This window comes from Crinia signifera, chromosome 2, assembly GCF_055691185.1.
Source record: "Crinia signifera chromosome 2, ASM5569118v1, whole genome shotgun sequence".
Taxonomy (NCBI): Eukaryota; Metazoa; Chordata; class Amphibia; order Anura; family Myobatrachidae; genus Crinia; species Crinia signifera.
Genome location: NC_139218.1, coordinates 149,152,575 through 149,176,138, shown reverse-complemented (window position 1 = coordinate 149,176,138; position 23,564 = coordinate 149,152,575). Strand labels below are relative to the sequence as shown.

Below are 23,564 nucleotides of genomic sequence, written 5' to 3'. Positions count from 1 at the left end.
TGCCAGTTACAGATGTCCCCAATAGTGTTTTTAGCACATAAAAAAAAAAATCACTTTCTGGAATGTATGGTTTTCGGAATAATTTGGATAACGGATATTTGGTAAGGGATACTCAACCTGTACTACATGCAGGCATGTCTACCTATATGGGCTGGTGTAAAGTGCTGCTGTTGCTACACTAACTTTTAGCCTCAATAACATTGTGGATAATTGGATTAACCTGATAATTGCTGGCAAATCTCAAACTAATACTGGACACACACTGCAATTCAGATGCACAGTATCCGATATGTATTAGATGTTCCTGGGCAGCGATGGGGAGTCTGCTAAACTAATCCATGGAGATGGTTCAACTTGTGGGCTTGTTATGGGAGAATTGTGGGTGTCACTAAAGTGGTTGCATGCACAGATGCTTAATCATTCCTTATAGAGGCCTTATTTAGATGGAGATAGGGTTTGTGCAGTTGATGGTGGCAGGATTAAATTAAGTCACCTAAAATGGCCATATATTAGAACAACCTGCATGAAATGCAAATCATATGCAGGCCATATGATCAATCGAAGTGATTGTATGTGATATAAAACACATATGATCTGCTTACGATCACCAGATATCCCAACTGATCATACGTGCAGCATGTATGATCAGTGGAACGACCGCTGGACCCGCGGGACTGTGCATCACACCGAAATACCTCATGATGTGCATACAATCGATAGCACGACCAATCAAAATGATGCTGTATTGCCAGCTTTAAGCCGTATAATGATCACCACAAGCAATTGATATAATTATCTGGCTGGGTTCTGACGACACATTACTACCTAATCTGGCGTCTCCTCTGTTATCTCTGCAGTGACAGAATTAGCAGCAGTGATGGAGTATGAAACAATGTGATGCACAGTTTTTATCTCCAGCACACAATAAATAGACCCGGGGACAGCTCTAATGCAGTTATCTAATACAATAGCAATACATTTATCTTATTCACTTTGCCTGACTCAAATTTTTTTTGTCTGTGTAGAGTTTATCATGTCTGACGTAGATTACATATGTACTTGCCACACAACATGCACTGAAATGCTGTGAATTGTATTCTCCTAATTAACATTGTTTTGTAAACAAAAGGTACAATGTTTCTGTCACCATTGTAGGATGTGTTCATCTTGTAAAAGTAGGCAAGGCCAAAGCATTACACAGGCTGAGGGCCTGATGCTGATTTGATTGCATACTCTAATTTATGCTCAATAAGTCAAATGTAAAAGCAACAATATAAGTACAAGTTGGCACCTATAGCATACCCAATTTTCACAGGACAGTGTCCCATGGTGTGTGTGTGTGTGGGGGGCAATTGGGAGTCCCCCCTGACACACTCCACTTTGCTTAGCATGCGGACAACATCTATTCAGGGAGACTTAGGCACAGGGGGGCATGGCCAGCAGCTCACAGAGCTCTGACCATGCCCCCACAACTGTGGAACGGGGCGTGGCCTCACAATCACAGACATTACCACAAAACCACGCCCCCTTTTCTCAAGGTCTTGTATATTTTTAGGAGCATGTGTCACAGCAGGCTAAAATGTTGGGAGGTATGCCTATAGCATATGTGCCCGGATTATCCTAGGCATCAGTTACATAGACTTATACATTTACAATTATTCAATCCAAGTTAGTTATCAACATCAGCATTTACACAATTGTTTTCTTATGTTATGCAAGCACATATATCCATTTATAGAGATATTCTACCATCCATAGTCATGTTCTAGCAGATTTACATTATTTTTGAACACCCTATGTAATAGCCTCCGAATTCGGATTTTGTTAAAGGGGCAATCGGTGGTTGGGGCAAAGGGGCAAGCAAATTTTTGTTATGTCAATGATTGTACGGCCGCGGAACTCGGAGGCTATTACATTCAGCAACCTGTTTCCAACATTGTTTTCCATCCCATCCCACAAACTAAATGCACATTGGCCCTTATTCTGATTGACGCGGACTTTACCGCATACTTTCGGATCGCGTGTTTACGGCGTCTGCGCATGCGTGGAGAACGCAACGCGCATGTGCCACGCTTTGACTCGGTACCAGTTCGGCCAGATCCCGTCCAGAACTGTTCCCCGCTATCATTCGGGAAATAGGGGCGTATTATGGGCGTCATGCGGAATGACACATGGGCGTAGTTTCAAAGTGGGCAAAACGGGGCGGAAACATGGGCGGACACGGGGGAGTACACTTATGTTGGGGGGCGTACATTCGGAAACCACTCCGAATGCACGCGATCAAAAAGGGCAGAAATGTGCGGTGTCCACAAGTGTACTATTGCTTTGCGGACACCACTCGTTCATGCGCTAGGCGAACGTACGCCTAATGACTACAACCATTAACACCTGAACCCAATAGAATCTACTCCTTTACTCATTACTCACTAATAGGACGCTTGTCAGTGCTTTAATTGAAACCATTGCTGCTTCAAGGAAACCTTACTAGTCCCCCACATATGCTGTACTTGTCAGACACTTTAAAACTGCTAACAATGGACATGACAGAATATTAATACTAGCAATACACATGTGTATTCGACATGTTCCAAATAAGCAGTTTTTTATGAGGATAGGTAATTGAATAAGTGGGTCATGTGATGTATAGCAGAAGATACTTCATAGTGGGTTGTTTGGCGTAAATACTCCGCTTACGGGCGGTAGCACCGCTTGGCTCCCGTTCGGATGCGGTATTCCCGAGCATACTCTGTAATACTCTGTAATACCGTGCCGAATCGGAGTGTTTCTCCCGCACACGCATGCTTTGTATGTCGTCCGTAAACACGCCCTGTTCTTAAAGAGTGAGTCCGTCCGAATGCGGAGGACACGTGGGCGTTTCTACGGACGATGGCCGCACGCGGCAAAACACCGTGGCGTGCGGACCGCACCGTAAGAATGCGGGAATATCCGCACCGATCAGAATAAGGGCCATAGTTTGGTTGCTGGGTACACATATTTGTCTATACGAATGGTCGGTACATTACAAAATGCATATACTGTAGCCAAATTAGATATGGATGTAGTGTTCATGTCGCACGAAGTTGAACAATGTTTTCACATATGTCATAAATTTGTTTGTACATAGTTACAGAATAAATATAGATGTAAAATAGCACAAATGAAAGTGCTGTTCCTGGATTGGGAGGTAATATGGGGTGGATAACAACACATAGACCAGGGTTGCCGACTTTAAGATTCTCCTCTCCGGGAGAAGCCCGGAGAGGAGAGTTTCAGCAGCCGCTCAGGGGGTGGGGCTTACGAGTGACATCACTAAGCCCCACCCCCATGCTGTTAAAGCATCAAATTCACGTATCTCCGTGGAGGGGGTGGGGCTAAAATGACGCGATTGTGCCGTTTTAGCTCTGCCCCCTCCTCTGAGACCCGAGGATTGCGGCATTTTAATGCCGCGATCCGGGGGTCAGCGGGGGTCCCCCCTGAATTTGGGAGGGTTGCCCACCCTTCCGGGGGGCCAGGAGGGGGTACCCGATTTTCGGAAGACTCACGGAAATTCCGGGAGGGTCGGCAACCCTGACATAGACATTGCTGCAGGTGTATAGCTGAAAGAATCTACGTTCTGAGATACACAGCCACGCAACTGCTTGCGCATGTTTCCAAGGTACAACTAATGGCGCATCTACAGATGCACTAGATGGAAATGCATGATCGCTAGTGGGCCATTCAGCCCTTGTCTGTGAATCTGCCCCATATTGTCACTTGTACAACCTATGCCCAATAAACTCTGCCCATATCTTGCTCAGTACAGATAAAGCCCTAAGATTCCCACATTACCTGTTGCACTCTTCAACTAAAGCCTCTCTTTCTTCTTTGCTGGGATTCTTTTGTCTTTCATAGGCCTGGTAGAGAATGTGCTGGGATGCAGGACCCCATTTGAAGCGGTTACGTCTCATTTTCTTGTTGGCGGGCTCTGAGCAGGAATCGTCAGACTGCCCTGTGACTTGAGGTTGTTGGTTAAATTCTGGAAAGAGAAACAGCAGCTGATCCTGACTGCTCTTGTCTGTCATATTTCCAGATCCATGGACTGTCTGGTTGAATTCTGCAAAGAAAGGGGGAAATATATAGCTGCTGCAAATGTACATAAAGCAACATAAAGAGGACTTCATTCAGATAAACAATATAGTGTGATTGCCTATGACTTCCAACATCAGAGACAGTGTCAACCACAAAAGACATTGGTGTTTATATACTAAGCAGTGTTTTTCACCAGTTTTGTTATGTCATTTAAAGTACTTTAGAAATAAACCCCCATAGTGTTATTGTTGTTACTGCTGTCGTTTACTTGAATTAAGGAATTATTTATGATCATCCTGTTACGCTGTTATATTGGATACTAATGTATAGAAATCTATGGACTTAAGCTGGCCATACATCTACAGATTGATTGTCAGATTGGGCTGGTTGGGACAAAAACCTGGTAATGGATGAGTGACAGTTTTTGGCAGTTTTCCAGCATTTCAAAGCAAATGGTCAACTGTCATTTGCTCTCATCCATTACCAGGTTTTTGTTCCAACCAGCCCAATCTGACAATCGATCTGTAGATGTATGGCTCGCTTTAATCTACTGTAATGTGAGTTTAGGAAAAGGGTTGAAATATTTGTTATGCAGTAGTGTGTCCAACCAGTGGTGTATTTATAATGTGTGAAGTGTCTGTAGTGCACACAGGCCCCTAAATCAAGGGGGGCCCCATTGCACACCCTACACACATTTTTTTAATACCAATAGAGGCATGTTTGGTAAGGGAAGGGACAGAGGTACATAGTGGGAGGAAAAATGATAGATGCAGTCAGATCGCTTAGAAATGAGTCTGAAATCGCCCCGTTTGTATGCCCCTTAAGATAACGCTATTGTGTGGCCATGCTGCTGATTAGCCCAACTTCCTGCCAGTCATGCCCCCTATCACAGACCAGGCTGCAGACCAGAAGAGGGGGAAGAAAAGTAAGCAAGCATGATATAAATAGATGCTATATGTTGCAATTCTGCTTATACCATAACCCACGGTGCACTGGTCATGCTTCATATGTCTGGCACATACACTCGCATACTTACGTCTTAGGATCTCTCTCTGCTTCCTCACGTACCAGGTATATAAAGCAGCACGTTTTTGGGTTTTCATAGGAGTTCCTTTGTTGAGATGCTGGGATAGATGTGACTGATTCAGTCCTGTAATATCAACCACCTCTCTTTGGGGAATGTTGTGTTGTTGCATGTATCCTTTTATCATCTTTGCTGCCCGCCATGGATCCTCACTGCAAGCAATTGAAATAAGTAAAGTGAAAACAAGTCACATATATAATGATGGAGCCACCAAAGTACGTTTGATGTCTTAAGAAGAAGCCACATACATGTAGTTTACGTCTGCAAACAATTCATAAAATTAAAAGTTCTTTATAAAGAGTATTTTGTACCAACACCAAATGCAGTTTTAATAATTAATAAACAAAATAAAAGGGGCTATTTTTTAAAGCTTTGTGGGAGATAAAGTGGAGAGAGTTAAAGTACCAACCCATCATCTCCCGTCATTTTTCAAACACAGAAAGTGATAGGATGCACACAAAGTGCGCACGGATGGAGTGAGCAAGTATGCAACAAGAATATATGTGGGTTGTTCCCAAAAACCCTGGGGGACAGAATGTGAAAATATATCTTCCCGGGGATAAGAGAGTTTGACTCCAGATATAGGCATTTGCCCATAATAAAGATGGTGACTTCACTACTTCCAGTATTCGCGGCAGAGACTTCTATGTCGCCATCTTTATTAGGGGCAAATACCTATATCTAAAGTCAAACTCCCTTATCCCCGGGAAGATCCAGTCACATGACCATCAGGACGGGCGGGGATTAGTCAATACCCCATGTATCACTCACAGATGGTTTTCTGGCCCATCTGCACATTTTATATGCAGTTAGTGTTTCCAAAGTGCTCAAGAAATATGTGTGTTTGTAGCACAACCCTGTTACAGCAAGCCAGAGCAGCATATTGTTTGAAATCAAACAACCAAGAAGAAAAGGCAAGACAATACAACTACTGTACGTAACAAATGGCTATAGTGATGTGGAAGAAGGCCAAGACTTATCCATTTAGCAACTACAGTAGCTAAGCTTCAGGATATCCATGGGACTTTTAACGGTGAATGTCAACACATATCACCAGTGGTGGTTTTTACCTATGGGCTGCAGGGCTGCAGCCCCCCAGGTACAATCCGAAACTGAAGTGAAGCCAGATGCAGTCTGTGAGACTGCACTGGCTTCACTGTGACTGGCAGTGACTTCCTATTGGAAGTCCAACCTGCCAGTCACAAAGGCAGTCCCATTGGGAGGTGTTACCTCCCTCCGGGACACCTTGTTGCGGGCTGCAGGGCAAAAACGGCAATTGCGCATGCGCAGTACCTATATCACTACTGCGCACACACTGGTACCGGTGCCTGTAACTTATATTGTACAGGCGCCGGGACCATGATTACTTCTATGGGCTGCTTACCTAAAGAGGTAGGAGCCGCCACTGCATATCACTATTATATAAAAGGATGCAAATTATTACAAGTGCATTAGAGTACTGAGCACATTTCATGAAGTAAAAGCTCATTTTCAAGCTAAAAACATTACTGCTATTATATTCATCTTAATTTGCTTTCTTACTGCTTATATTATGTACAGGGGGAGATGCATCAAATCTTCCAGAAATATAGCGATCCAGCATCCAACTTTTATTTAATAGTCTGTGTTAAATAAATGTCAGAAGCTGATTTATTGATTGATTGGGTAATTTTCCACTTTATTTCTCTTGATGCATCTTCCCTGCAACAATTAAGTCTGGAATATTTTCTGTTTATAACACTATCATTTACTTCTACTTTGCACGTAAAATATACATTTACCTAACTACTGCGTTCTGTTAATTCACATTCTCAACTCACACCAGATATTACACTGAAGCCAGTTTCCTTTTTCTACAACACTAGTAGGCTGATTATTTTCCAGATACAATAATATAATGTAATATAAGGTGCTTGCTCATTATCTGTTGATAATAACTTTTTTATTAAATGTTCACAATTGAACAGAAACAATAATCCATTAAAAAAAAATAAACATTGTGTGTGGACATTGACACCAAAAAACTGTGAAAAACCTTTTGAATGTCAACACATTCACTCTCTTCTCTTACAAACACTACACTCCCTAGGTCTTAATGATACAACCCTTTCCTGGTTCACATCTTACCTGTCTGATCGCTCTTTCAGTGTTTGCTTCTCTAACTCTACTTCCTCTTCACTACCTCTGTCAATCGGAGTTCCGCAAGGTTCACTCTTAGGTCCTCTGCTTTTCTCCATCTATACCTCCTCTCTTGGCAAACTAATCAGCTCTTTCGGATTTCAGTATCACTTGTATGCTGATGATACTCAAATCTATCTGTCAACCCCAGAGTTGTCACCAGTGGTTTTGGGTCGAGTCTCTGATTGTCTCTCTGCCATCTCATCTTGGATGTATTTTCGCCAACTCAAACTCAATATTTCCAAAATGGAATTACTTATATTCCCGCCAACTAAGAACAGTTACCATCCTGACCTCTCCATTGCTGTTGACAACTCTATCTATCTACCCTACCCCACAAGCTCGTTGCTTAGGGGTCATCCTCGACTCTGAACAGTCCTTTCTTCCCCACATTCAATCTGTCTCCAAATCATGTTACATGCATCTAAGAAACATATCCAAAATATGACCCTATCTCACACAAGACACTACCAAATCTTTTATCCATGCACTCATTATATCCCAAGAACAGACTCTCACCACTGCAATCAATTTTAAATGCTGCTGCTAGGCTGATCTTCCTTGCAAGACGCTCATCGTCTGCTGATCCGCTCAACCCAGTTGGTTGCCTGTATATTACCGTATTCAATATAAAACACTTCTACTTGCATATAAAGCTAATAACCATACTGCACCAGCATATATCTCTGCACTTATCACAAAATATCTACCCATCTCGACCACTACGATCTACACAAGATCTACGTCTCTCTTCTGCAAGGATCACTAGCTCCCATTCACTATTACAGGACTTTCATCGGGCTGCTCCCATCCTATGGAATGCCCTTCCACGCACATTAAGACTCTCCACCAGTCCTAAACTTTCAAGCGTTCCCTGAAAACTCACCTCTTCAGGCAAGCCTATCATATTTAAGTTCTACATGCATAACCCTCCGAGGCACTTATGTATTATATAGATTCCCTTCTGGACTTGTAACTGCTATGCTATTACTGGTGCCTGTCCTTGTGTTTCCCCCCTATATTCCAGTTTTTTTTAAAGTGGCAATCATTTACACTTCAAAATCAAACTTGTTTTGCAGTGCAAATGATTGCCACTTTTAAAAAACTGGAGATTTCTCACCAAATCTCTCACTTTCTGAATCTCTCATCCTATTAAATCTCAGTCATAGTGTCCATCTTTGACTACCAGCCCCTAGTAGTACATATCAAATCCTCACTACTTACTTTTAAGCTGTAATGTGTATTGAACTGTGGCATTCATTTTACCTGTAATCTATTTTTGTTATTTATTTACTGTAAGTTTTGTCTCCCTGTACTGTTCCTTTGTACGGTGCTGCAAAACACTTGTGGCACCTTATAAATAAAATAATAATAATAACATTTTGACCAAAATGGCATAAGATTACATAAACTGGTGTTGGAGTCACAAAAAGGGGCCTATGTATTAGTGTCCGAGTTCGCTGAAGGTGCAGAATGACAGCCAAATTCAGACATTTTTAAAAACAGCACTTTATTACATGTAACCCATTAGTCAGATTTGGTATGTTTTATTCAGATTCAGATGAATCTGACAGACCGAAATGAAGAAAATACTAAATAGGCCAAATCTGAATCTGAGCTCCCTCAGATCAGATGTGCAACTGAGATCCATCTGACAAAAAAAAAAACCTACATGCTGCACCAAAGTTCTGATCTGAAGCTGTCAGGGGTTTATCATAGAATTGATCAGCTGTATCTGAAGTGAATATTGTGAAAATTTAGCCACGTACAGATCAGTTTCCTGGGAGAGTTCAAGGGAAATCTGAAGAGATTTACAGCTATGGATATGTCTGTGTAGTGGATGGGGGGCTTAAGTGTCTAACAAAATATTGCTATAAATCTATTTAAATAGAAACGAAAAGAAATAAAACTGTAATAATAGTAATACAAATATTAACTTTATTATTAATATTATTAATAATAATAACAATAATAATTTGAAACACATGTTCTTATGTTCATTATTAAAAAATAGTTTACGAACTATATGAACAGAAACGGAAGCATGCTCTTGTGAAATCTCGGGTTTGCAGGTGAACCTGCTTAACACTAGCTGAAAGAAGTATGATCCCTGCATATGAATTAGGCATGTAAGGAAACTTAAGTGCACTCTTTTTTTCCAGGACGAATCTGCATGGTCCAAAACGCCCCCTGGATTGTTGAATCCGCCTCAGTTTCCCACCAAATACTCGTGGATTTTGACAATCCACGTGTATTCTGACAGCTGGAATGCTTCTGACAGTATTTTGAACATTGAATACTGATAGTTGAACTGATAGATGAATACTGGCCATGATTCCGAGTGTCTGGAACATTCTGACAGTCAGAATCAAACATTGAATAAGCCTACAACGTGTCAATTCTACAGTCGGCAGATAATACGTTGTTGCTCTTAACTTCGCACATCATGTGAATTTCTACACCCATGCCAAATGGGCCCCTTTTCCATGGCTTACATGCCATGCCGCAGCACAAGCAAAGATATGAAATGACAAATCTGTATAATCTCTACATATGCAGGAATAGAACCACAAAACATTGTCGAAAGGAGTGTGTCCAAGTAACAAGGCCACTTGCAGACATCCAATACAAAAAGTTTATGGGGGAGAGTTGATATATGCAATAGGATGATTTCTCACTACGCTCAAAAAAAACCTAAAATATTACTATTCGATTGCACTCCATTTTCCAGTAAGCAGAAGGTTGTACCTGAACAAGTTGGACATTATACCAAAAAATGGATCCTAATAATTCTCCAGGATACTATTACATAAATTCTGACAGATGCCCTTTCTACATTTGTGGAAAATGTTAAATTTCAGTGTGTACCAAAAGCATGTAATTGTTTCATATTATTTATATAGAATTCTTAAGTGTTCTTTATTATTTGGTATATGAAATGTACTATTTTTTTTATTATATATATCTCTAAATTTATAAATACGCCCTTGAACAGGTTAAAGTTTTAATACCCGCACAGTTAAACTACTGTAAATAGTATATTTCCCATGTCATCATTCTAGTATCTACAAAGTCACAGTCAACATTGTGACTGCACGTATCCAATATGGAGCCCTTTAATGATCCTCACAATTCAATGTAATGTCATAAAGGAGGTATTTTAATAAAAATCAACATTATTTAAGATCTTTTCCTTTTTTTTTTAAATGCTGTCCGAGCTGCATAAGAATCTAACCGAAAATCCTGCCACTGCCAATTTATATATCTGCGGAGGGCATCACCGCCAAAAGGATTACAGACAAAAATAAGACCAGGTACTGCTATGGAAGCAGTAACTAATACTGGGGCAGATGTATTAAGCCTGGAGAAGAGATAAACTGGAGAGAAAGTGGAAGGAAATAAAGCACCAGCCAATCATCTCCCAACTGTTATATTTCAAACACAGCTGATTGGCTGGTGCATTATCTCCTTCCACTTTATCTCTACTTTATCTCCATTTTATCTCTACGCCAGGCTTAATGCATCTGGCCCTATGTGCTACCAGATAAGCATTAATATGCTTTGTAGTTTGTTTCTGGTACTGTATTGTATGTACAGTAATACATAGAGCTTTATAGGGCATACAATACTATATAAAATATAACACCAAAGACAATACAGAATGTGGCCAGGCCCATGAAGGAACCATGTCACCTCATGGTTACACCATGGTTAAATTCTGACCTGCGCACTTGTGTACCAATTGCATGTTCTCAATACACTTGCATGAGTTTCTTCCGGGTGCTCCGGTTTCGTCCCACATTCCAAAAACCTACTCCTAGGTTAATTGGCTTCTGTCAAAAATTAACCTTAGTATATGCGAGTGTTCATGTGGTTGACAATTTAGACTGTAGGCTCCAATGAGGCAGAGAGTGATACGAATGATTAAATATTCCCTGTAAAGTGCTGAATATTTAGGTGCTGTATGAATAAATGAAACTTATTCTGGACTCCTGTTACTCCTAGCAATGTCAACAAGCAGTAGAGAGGTGGTGACCTGATCCACTGCAAGGGAACTAACCAATACAAAATGACATACTTCTGCTGATACTAACTCAGTGTTCTGTGATGACAATATACATTTCCAAGCTGTGTAAATTTAAAACACAACAGAAACAGAATTTTAATGACTGGATTTCATGTGGAAAGACCAAACAAAATAATGCAGTATAATAAGTAAACAACACAATTTCAACAGAACCCACATAGATAAAAATAATTGCAGACAAAACTACTTCCAGAATGAGAAAATATTTGTAGAGTACACTATAGGGGCACACACGGTGATTTTAACCCAATTTCTAATAACGTAATATATATAGATATTAATTTGGGTACTTATGTAGTATCTGGGCTGCCGATTTTTTGATTGTATGCCTTAAGTTAAGGCATACAATCAGATGCGATGCGATGCGATATCGCATCGCATCGCATCGCATCCGATATCGGATGCGATGACCCGATTTTTCCATAGGAATCAATGTTAAAATGATTCCTATGGAAAAATGGGTCCTTTTCATACCCCTACTATCCAAGTGGGCATGGAGTTGGATATAAACCTGTGGCGAGCGTAGCGAGCCACCGAGCCCGAAGCGTGGCGAGCGTAGCGAGCCCCGCGAGGGGACGCAGAATACCGTCCCCTCGCGGGGCTCGCTTCGCTCGCCACGCTTCGGGCTCGGTGGCTCGCTACGCTCGCCACAGGTTTATATCCAACTCCATGCCCACTTGGATAGTAGGGGTATGAAAAGGACCCCTTTTTCCCATTGAATTCCATGTTAAAATGGACTCAGTCCATTTTAACATTGATTCCTATGGAAAAATCGGGTCATCGCATCGCATCGCATCGCATCGATGGTCGCATGCGATGCGATGCGATGTGCCCGATTCGACCCGATTTAGAAATCGGCAGCCCAGATACTACATAAGTACCTTAATTTGTATGCCTGTATTGAATATGTACTCTGTATACTTGTAATACATTGGCTTACTACATAAATAATATATATATATATATATATATATATATATATATATATATAAAAACATATAAATTATAGAAAACAAATAAATATTAAATTCACGAAAAATGTGGTAAAACACGTCAGTTGGGTGTATGACTGAATCCTACATCTTAGCACTGCATATGTAGACACATGCTTATCGGTCAATTGTCTAGTTCGGAGTTAGTAATACATTTCTCATCCTAAACAATGTGAGTTAGTAAATGATGTCCCAGTGGGACAATATAGTATTGCTTATTCTCTATAAATGCATCCAGTCCCTGTCTAGGTTTACTGAAGGAGGTCAGTGTTTGCTTGCATTTCAGTGTTATACCTTGTTACCTTAGAAGACTTACATGCTTACCTTAACTTGAAAAGGTTTATTTTAGAAAATCAAAAGCATTAAAGACTAAAGTAATAGGTGTGACAAAGGCTACATTCAGGTCGGGTGTCAGACAGATACTTCACAGTACAAGTACCAACACAAGGCAGCACAGAGGAAGACCAAGCATGCATGCATCCAGAAGAGAGACAGCCACTTGACAAGACAAACAGCTGAAAGCTAAGCTGCACAAAACCCAGCCAGGACAGCATTATAAGGAGGGAACCTTAAGTGGTCATATTGCATGCCTAAATATTGTGACTAAATCGCTATGTGTGTACTGTAGGCCCGATTAAAGTGCTAATTTGGACAACCTAATTGTTGAACTGCCCCCTACTCATAATAAAAGATTGTCTAATCGAAAAATGGATGATTGAATCCATGACTGAATTTAAGTTTTCCAGTGTTCCTCAAATTTGGTCTTAAGTTGAGTACACATTATGCGATGTAATAAACCATGTGACAGCCATTTCAATCTCACTAAATCCCAGAACACACTTTTCTGCAATTGCTGGCAATAATGGATTGAATGTACACACTGCTATACACTTTTGGGGTATTTCAGGTTGGTTTGCAAAAACAAATTCCTTCTTTAATGGACAAAACCATGTGCACTTCAGGTGGGGCTGATGTAACATGTGCAGAGAGAATTACATTTGTGGGTGTTATTTTGTTTCTGTGCAGGGTAAATACTGGCTGCTTTATTCTTAGACTGCAATTTAGAGTTCAGTTGAACACACCCCACCCAAATCTAACCCCTGTTTGTACCATATATCATTCCGATCTGCTTCAGAACAATATATTGTATGATATATCACATAGGCCCTTATTCTGGTTGGTGCGGCCGGAGCCGCACACGGTGCTCCGGCCGCACAAACCAATCCCCGCCCACGAGACGGATCGCCACGGCCGTCCGTACACGGACGGCTGGCGATCCGCATAAAAATGGTGGGGCGTACGCCTCCACCATGGTGGGAGCTGCCCCCTGCATTCGATGGTCGTCGACCATCGAAGGCAGGGCCGCACGCCACAGCAGCTCCCGCAAGCTGAGACCACACGGACAATCGTCCGTGTGATAGCTTGTATGGGGGCTGAGAGCTGACATCCGGCGACGTCAGCTTTCCGCCCCCATCAGTGGCGTCATACCCTGATTAGCATGCATACGCCCCGCGTTTGCATGGGAACGCCCATGAAACGCGGGGCGTATACATAGGGAAATGAGGGTATGAAGCCCCTCACGCCCCTATACGCCCCCTTTGCGGCGGACGAAATACGTCTGCGGCGAATGGGGCTGCACATGCGCAGATTGACCTCTGCGCATGTGCAGACTAAAAACATCGGCGGTACGGCCGCACGCGGGCCGTACCTAGGGTTACCACCTAGTCCCTTTAATTCCGGACACATGTTAATTACACAGGTTCTGTGGCAGTTTAAAATCAGGTGAAGTGGAGTCTTGAAGTCAGCCAGCCACAGAACCTGTGTAATTAATATGTGTCCGGAATTAAAGGGACTAGGTGGTAACCCTAGCCGTACCGTCCGATTCAGAATAAGGGCCATAGTGTGTACCTGGCTAAATAGAGCATGTTTTCAAGGTATCCTAGGGATTAATTAATACCACCTGCAGATCTAGTCTGATAGTCAAATAACACGTCTATGCTTTAGCTAGATGATCTGGAAAACATGTACTTTTAGGGTTTCATGAGCACCAGGTTTATGAAACACTGCTGTATGCCATTCCACCGGTTTGTCCCACTGACAAATGAATCATTATTACAACATTTATGTAAAAGTACCGCACATAGCAAGAGCATCCTGAGCAGACAGGTTACTGCTGGAAACCTAATGCCAGTCTAGCAACAATGTGTACTTTATGACGTCCTGCATATGTGTGCGCTCATCCATGCTCTACAGAGGGACATTCCTCAGACCTCTATCATACTGTAAATAAAAGATGGGGGCAATATTCGCCAGGAGGTCATAAATAACACTACCATCCAAACAGTGAGTGCCTCATGAATGCTATCAGTTTATTAAAGAAATATGTTGCTTTTTCCCATAAAAAAAAAAAAAAGAAATAACAGTACAATGAATTAAGATCAGAATTAATTAACTACAGCTCTTTATTAGGGATACGATCGCTAGGTCTACAAGCATTAGATCGACATGCATTAAGGTCAACATGATTGAAGGTCAACATGCAGGAAGGTCGACATGACTGAAGGTCGGCATGGGTTATGTCGACACAAGCACTATGTCGACACGGGGAAGGTCGCCATTCAAAAGGTCGACATGGGATTTTTCACTTTTTTTATATAGATATAAACTTTATAATACATGATCAGTGGCGTAGCTACGTTTTGGGCGCCCCCCCGCCGTTAGGTGGGGGGGCGCCCCCCCCCCTCGCCGCCCCGCCGAGCCCCCCTACCCCGCCGAGCACAATTACCCCGCCGCCCATGCAAACCCCCCCTCAATCTCCCGCAGCGCAGACTTACCTATCGCGCTGGTCCCGGCGGCTCCGTTCTTCTGCTGAGGACCACCAGAAAATGGCCGCCCCCATACAGCAGACAGTTTCAGATAACTGTATGCTATATGGGGGCGGCCATTTTCTGGTGGTCCTCAGCAGAAGAACGGAGCCGCCGGGACCAGCGCGATAGGTAAGTCTGCGCTGCGGGGGATTGAGGGGGTTTAACTATAGCACCGCAGCCCCCGGCGCCCCCACATGCACAGCGCCCCCCCGCGGTGGCGGGGGCTGCGGTGCTATAGTTACGCCCCTGTACATGATAATGATATGAATCACAAACATATCATTTAAAGCAAGAATTACATAGGGGGCTATGGATTGATATTTCTAGTAACTATATAGAACATGCTCTATATCAGGGGTGGCCAAACCTGTCCTAAAGATCTACCAGCAGTGCATGTTTTCTACGCAACCTGTGGATCTATAGTAGGAATGAATGCAGCTGGTTTGAAAATGTGACAGTTAGTAATGACTGCAGCTGTGCACCAGCTAGGTAACCTGGAAAACGTGGACCATTGGTAGATCTCGAGGACCGGTTTGGCCAGCCCTGCTTAGTGTAAAGAAAAAAAACAATGCATAGTTAATTTTGTACAATAATAGTTTTTTACATTGTGACAGTAATGTAAATTTTCTCAGTTCTGGTTATTTGTCCCCAAGGTTTACAGGTTTTTTATTCTGGGAGTCACATTTTTATTCTGCCTAAAAATAAAATCTTTCATTGAATACTAGTTGTGAACAGATGAAACACCAGTGGTGGATGTGCTTGTCAAGGTCTGCTTAGAGACTATAACACATATAGGTTCTTTTATGCCAATTAAATAAATACACAGAGTCATTCATAGATATAACACCTATTCAAGAGGTTATTTACTAAACACTCCCAGTAATACTAAGGTAAACACAAAGTAATGCTGGACAGCAGGGACTTGACAGTGGTATGAACTTGATTCCAGAAAGGCCATACAAAAAAAGCTTCAAATTACCATGGTGAAAGACAAAATGACTGTGGAATGTTATGGTGGCTTGGTGCTTTACCACGGTTTACAGTGCAATCTTCCAGGAGTTGCGCTAGGATATTTAATCATAAATGAACCTCTTTTGTTGTTGTTTTTAGAGCCTATTATTCTGTGGCACATTTATTTATCTATTAACAGTTTCTTATATAGTGCACACATATTCCACAGCGCTTTACAATGAATATTTGAACATTCACATCAGTCCCGCCCCAGTGGAGTTTACCATCTATATTCCCTACCACATGTACACGCACACAGACATTCTAGGGTTAATTTGTTAGTAGCCAAATAACCTACCAGTATATTTTTGGATTGTGGGAGGAAACCAGAGCACCCAGAGGAAACCCACACAAGTACGGGGAGAATATACAAACTTGGTTGTATATCTGCTGAGGAGAAGGGTAGACTTACGTCAACTGCACAAAAAAAGCAGATTACTAGTATATTGGCTTTATTTATTTTATTTTTTTTTTTGCCTTCAAAAATTCATCTCTATCAAAGAACTTTATGAGCATGACTCAACTGCCATATAATTTGCAGTAAATATTTAGCAGAGAAGATATTTTTAAGCTCCCCTACACTGAATGAACTTGGCCACTCTAGGCATATTAATTTGTAGCAGGAATTTATCCTATAAATGTATAAGACACATGGCAAAAAAATATTCTGTATATAGAATGGTCCTAGCTGGTTTTTTTTTTAAATACCATATACTACCTCTCTACTTTATGTTATGCTTGTATACTGTCTGTTGAATCTGCTGTTCACTCTTTGGGTCCTCATACAACATATATGCCAGTTTCCTTTTATGTGCCATAGGTCCATGTATAGCTTTTCCCGCAGAGTGTAAATTCTGTAGTGTGCGCAACATGGCTGCCTCACTTTGTCTGCTCGTGGATGGAATGACAACCACATGGACCTGACTGTGATGCTGGAACCCTTCTCATATAATTAACATGCTGAAACCACCCATTTCTTCTTGGTATACTCTATTTCACTGAGGGAAATCCTGCGTAGTGCACCCAAAATGGCTGCCTCACTTGGTACCCTTTGTGAGGGGAATAGACAGCCCGTGGAGGTTATTACGCAAAATGTCTGCACTAAACCCTACATTATGCTTATTATGCTCTCTGTTTTTGTTGTTATTTATTACTGCTGTGTGGTTTTGTACTTGCTGTAATCCTTTGCACAATGTACCTTGTTTCTAATGTCTATAAAGTGCTGGAGTCCTGAGGGAGAAAATTACCATATAAATAAAAGTATTATTATTATTATTGTTACATGTAGCGGCCGGCACTACATGGTTCAGTTATCCAGTAGTGGCACCAGGGGCCCTTCCCAACAGTCAGGTTGGTAGATGGACGGCACTCTGGTGACTTGAAGAAAGTAGAACACAGAAGCCTGTTTAGGATGAACTAAACAGGATTCTGTGTTCTATTTTCTCCAAGTCACCAGAGTGCAGCCCATTTGCCTATATATATATAGCTCGTCATCAGGACATTAGGGTCCTGATGACAAGCTAGACTCAAAACGGCATTGACCGACAACCACTAAAGTTTTCACTACTTTGCAAGTCCTGGAGTGACGTTTCTTATTCCACTGTATGTCTATTTGGGAGGTTCTCCAATGGAACGGGCACCCGGGCAGGCAAGTGAATGCTGTCCTGGCAGCTGGGCAGTGCCGGACTCCTTCTCCAGTATATATATATATATATATATATATATATATATATATATATATATATACTGCAATGTCTACTAAAATATAAGCTCTAATGAGTAGGGCCCCCTCTCCTCATGTGCTTTTCTTAGAATATATCTCTAGTTGTGGACTCAATTAATGTGTGTTTCACCCATTAACTACATTGTGTGCTGTATTTTGAATGTTTATATGTTTAATATCATTTTGAAGTAAAGTTAACACAAATGCTGAACGTCATTTTCCAGTTATATATAAGTGACGCACAAAAATGTAAATTTCCTTCCAAAGTTGCACAGCCAAAATCTTTAGCTGCACACAGCCTTTGTAAAATTAGAGGGAACATTGCCCTCATACCTTTGACTGTCTCTAAATACTGTTTGTTGTATCACTCTCATATTGTAAAGCATAATGGAATATGCTGCACTATATAAGAAACTGTTAATTAATAAATAAATAACTTGTTTTGGACCAAAAGGTAAAATAACTGGAAGTGTTATTCTGCTATATTTACTGTTCCATCTTGAAGGTTTAAAAGAAAATGGTAATGTGTTGCTTGCATAAAGAAACAAATAAACAGCACAGTACATTACAGCGGACCATATTCTGATTGCCTATCAAAATGAACTAAAAGCAACAGGGATTTACTTAAATAACAAAATCATACCTCTTTAAAGTTTATATGACAAGCTCACTTTAAAAAGTAGATATAATGTATATTTATATATTTATTTATTTACAGTTTCTTATATAGCGCAGCAGCTTCCGTTGTGTTTTACATTGTAGACAGTGATAAAGCAAACTGGGTAACAACAGACAGACTTGGAGGTAGGAGGGCCCTGCTGAAAGCTTACAATATACATATATATATATATATATATATATAAAATTATTATTAATATATGTTAATTTAGTGAGTGCAGAGCCCCTACAATTTCTGTTTAAAAAATGTGGTCACAAGCCATAGGGCACCCAAAAACTAGGACAGGTGAGTGCCAATGTTTAGTGCATTATATATCTATATATATATATATATATATATATATATATATATATATATATATATATATATATATATATATATATTAAAATAGCTCCTGTTGATATGCCAGATGACATTGTGACAGGACTTAACATTAATAAACTAATGATTAAAACTGGGCATGTCATTTAAAATAATATCATTTGTTACCAGTTATTTATATAGTGGACACATATTCCACAGCGCTTTACATATTGTGTCATTAACAACAGTCCCTGCCCCAGGGGAGTTCACAGGCTATAATCCCTTCCACATGTAAATGTACACTAGGGTTCATGTCTGACAAGAACCAATAAGCCTACCATATTTAGTTTTTAATGTAACATTTTTGGATTGATTAACCTAAAATGTAATAACAAAGAGGTAGATCTGCATATACAATATACTGAGTAAAGAACATATTATTGTGCCAATCAAAATGTAGAAAGTAAACATTTCCTTCCAAGTGCACGACTATTTTTTAAGGTCAATGACTAGTTATAATGGTCAGAACAGACTCCTGGCAGTGGAGGTGCTTCTTGTGTGACTACACTCATATTTGTTACGCTCACATTAAAAAAAATCTGCAATGCTCTTTGAAGTGCTCACTGTAATGGCAATCTCAGTTATTAACCTCTTAATGTCTGAGCTACTTTTTTTTAATCAATATTTTTTATGACCGTTTCTCTTATCAGGCTAAAATGAAGGCATATAATCTCCAAGATCTGTAAATACAAAACATACGATTCCTAAGGGCCCCCAGTGTTCAAAAACAAAACAAAAAGTAAAGTATATATCATTTTTTGTTACTATCATTAAGTATGTATATCACAACTGCGGCTTCATAGCCAATGCACTTGTTACCCAGGCAGCCTATGTGTGTGCGCTGCCTAACTGACGTACAGCCCACTTACCGAATAGCACAGAAGAAGCCAGCACATAACTGCGCATTGCGCATGTACGTATCTATGTCCAACGCTATTAATCACCGCTATGATGTGATAGTTTCACTCAGCACCCCACAAGTAGGAGTGAATGAGAAGCCGAATCCTAAACTAGATTACATGAGTAATCTTCTACCTCGAATCTTTTGATTTATGTGCTCTGAAAATGAACTGCATGGTCCATGCTGTTATGTAGTTGGGAAGTATTATTTGCACACATGTTTATTAATGCTGATAAACAGATTATTGTAAAGCGCAGTGTTTATTTTTAAAAGCTAAAACCAGTTAATTTGTACATTTGCCACATCTTGCTTCTCACGTCCCCAGTCACATCGTAAACACTGAGATCATATTTAAAAAAGCAACTATAAAACTCAACAAAACCTGATTCATCTGTTGCTGCTTTTTTTTATTTTATTGAATCTTCCTTTTACTAAGCATAGATACTGTTTTACTAACGAATATTATCCTATATAATCACAATGAACGAACAACTTTATACCAGTACTGTGTTAACTTTAGTAATATATAAAAACAAATATATACACAAAGATTATTTAGTGTATAACTAATTATATGAGGCGTTACAAAATAAATATAACAGTAGTGATACTACTACTACTATTTCTACTACTACTACTACTACTACTACTACTACTACTACTATTTATTCAGCTGGGGTGTTATTTGTTACCAACAATAATAATACCGTAATAATGCTACCTATACGTATACTGTAGCTAGTTATTGCTGCTGGAGAACTTCTATTCCTGCAGAACCTGGAGCTACTAAATATAGAACTTTCTCTACTTGTTTACACAATTACACAAATACGAATACGTTCTAAAGTATGCACCATATTGTGACTACATGTTATATTTAAAGGAAAGTGTTTATTTATATATTTATATATATATATATATATATATATATATATATATATATATATATATATATATATATATATATATATATATGATTGGATACCATAGTATAGCTATATATATATATATATTTGTTTTACAGTAGAACAGGTATTCCTGGAACTGTATTCAGACTATTATACAGTAATGAGCAACAGATTAAATATATCTATAGTTTTATTTCAACTTCTCTTACTTTATGCCTAAAGCGAATTCATCTGCTATAAGTGTGTATGTGTGTGTGTGTGTGTGTGTGTGTGTGTGTATATATATATATATATATATATATATACACATATATACATGAAATCTAATGCAGTATATAATACTTTAATAGAAGACTACTAATGAAAATACCTTTTAGAATATTTTCATATATTTCTACTACTACTACTGCTATCAGTATAAGCTTGATTTTTTATTATTATTATTATTTGTATTAATAATAATACTATTAGTGATATGATCTCTTTATGCAGATTAAGCCTATATATTTTAAATAAATAACATATATTAACCGATCTCTACAACAACTCCCCCTGTGTTGCTAGTAAATAGGAATTACACACAAAAATGTAGACAACTGTTAATTATCAATATGCTGCCAAATGAGGTAAATGTTTGGTTAATAAAGGTACAATATAGAAACCAAAAAAAGTTTATTTGATGTCAATAAAATCAGACGCCGGTAACCTGGGCAGTCATAATACTGTTATTTTACTAATATTGTAATTGTAAGTATCGTAGTATTACATTAATATACAGTTCATACAATGTATATAAATGCGTGTGGAATCTAGAATGAATCCATACAATGTCCCTGTTTGTACTATAGTAACACACACCGCTGTAGTTACATTATAGCAGGCACTTGAGTATCAAAACAAGTGTGAATTATTACTAAAACTTTTTCCCCAACAATAATTGTGATAATTGCCAAGTATCCCTCCTCACCTTAGCATCCTGTCCACTTCTGCTCTCTGCTCGGCCGCCTCCTCTGTGTTCAGAGATTGAAGTTCCTTAAGAATTGGTGGGGTGTCAAAATCCTCCCCATCCTCCGAGCCCTCGTCCCCGGACAGCTTGCCCTTGTGGTGCCCATTAGTCAGTGTGTGGAAGACGGGCTTGGTGTCAGGATCGTGCACGGGAGACATGTGCATGTTTTCCAGCTTCACCCCAAAGCTGGGTGTGGGAATAATATCTTCCAGGGCTTGGATCAGGACGTCTTTGGTTATTCCAGAATTTAGGAGAGCATTGAGTAGTTCCTGCTGCAGAGAGGATAATTTGGAAACCATTTTACAAGGATAGGGGAGGGAGGGGGGGAAATGAAGAGAAATAAATAAATAAAAATTCCCCTTGGCACAACACCTGTTCTGTGGGTGCCTACAGAAAATGCAGAGAAACCTCCTAGAAAGGGCCTGCTCCTTCTAACTAGCCATGCTCCCCTTCATGGGGCAATATAACACATGCAAATGAGTGGGCCGGCAACAGGATCATGCAGGGTGCAGCGAGAGGAGGAGAATGGAGGCTGGCCTCAGGTTCCCTGCTTATGCTGGTGACAACACAAGCATTTATTGGCTCTGTTTATCGCTCAAACTTTGCTTGAACTTTGGACTTGTTAAGCAAGAAGCCACCAAGTGCAAAATGAGAGAAACAGCTTTATTCACGGCTATCCCAGCAGATAGGAAACGTTTTCCCTCCCTTAGGTGCACAAGCAAATGCAGTTTGTGCGCAGGTGACAGCAGGGATGTACTGTAACGCTGTACCCATTCCCTTACACTATTGCGGGTGTGATACATAGCAGCGTTCTGGGGAATTGTCTAAATCAGGGAATATCTTTATCCTGCTGTATTGGTCTGCACTGATTTGATGGGTGAATGGGAATATATTTACATACATTTTACTGTATATTGTGTAAATGCTTTTCTAGGGGTGTTTAAGCTCCAATAATAATCGGTAAAAAATGATGCAGAATATACAAGGTACTGTAACATTACTATCGATGAATGCTTGGGTCTGCTGCTCACTGTCCCGGAGGCAGCTCCCACACTCCTTTTTTCTGGCCGGTCTCCCCTGCCACTCCTGTCTATTATAATCACATCAAGCATAGATACTCCCAAAATATGATCACCGGGGTCGGTAACTAGTAGTTTGTGTTTTGTTCTCTTTATTTAAATAGTGTTTATTTTTTTTTATTATTTTTTTTTGGGGGGGGGGGGGGTAAATAGAGTGTATATATATAGATAGATATATAGTTACGTGGCATACATAGTTACTGTGTAAGGGTTATGCAGATCCTATAATATAGTTATTGGAGCTGTATAGAAGTGGCAGCAATGTATTAATTGTTACATTGTTTTCTCAATCAATCAGCTCCGTTTAATCAGGTTATCAGTAATGCTGTTGTCCTGGCATACACTATGTTCAAACGGATTGCTGAAACAATACCCCCTAGGACATCAATTCTATTCTAAGTACATTGTGACTATAAAGTGCACAGTAAAGAGCTGACCCTATTGGCCGCTGCTTTCTGTGACCTTTCAGTGTCTACACATGTTATAGAGGAGAGAATCATCCAAACAATGCACATTAATTCCCTTCTCTGGTAAACAATTGATATCTTGAACACAGTGGCAATGTCACCTGCCTGTTCTATGGAGACAATCTATAATCACTTTGATTGCAGCTACTTG

General features: G+C 40.1%; 1 protein-coding gene across 1 annotated transcript in view; it reads right to left on the bottom strand.

The window, feature by feature from the left end:
- Positions 1–22,364, bottom strand: part of HNF1B (HNF1 homeobox B) — a 62,393-nt gene extending 40,029 nt beyond the window's left edge. The window contains exons 1-3 of the mRNA XM_083173097.1: positions 21,829–22,364; positions 5,105–5,304; positions 3,829–4,093 (exon numbers count right to left, since the gene is read on the bottom strand). Coding sequence (XP_083029223.1) covers positions 3,829–4,093; positions 5,105–5,304; positions 21,829–22,166 — 803 coding nt within the window. The 5' untranslated portion in view covers positions 22,167–22,364. The remainder of the gene's footprint in view (positions 1–3,828; positions 4,094–5,104; positions 5,305–21,828) is intronic.
- Between the last annotated feature and the right edge of the window lie 1,200 nt (positions 22,365–23,564).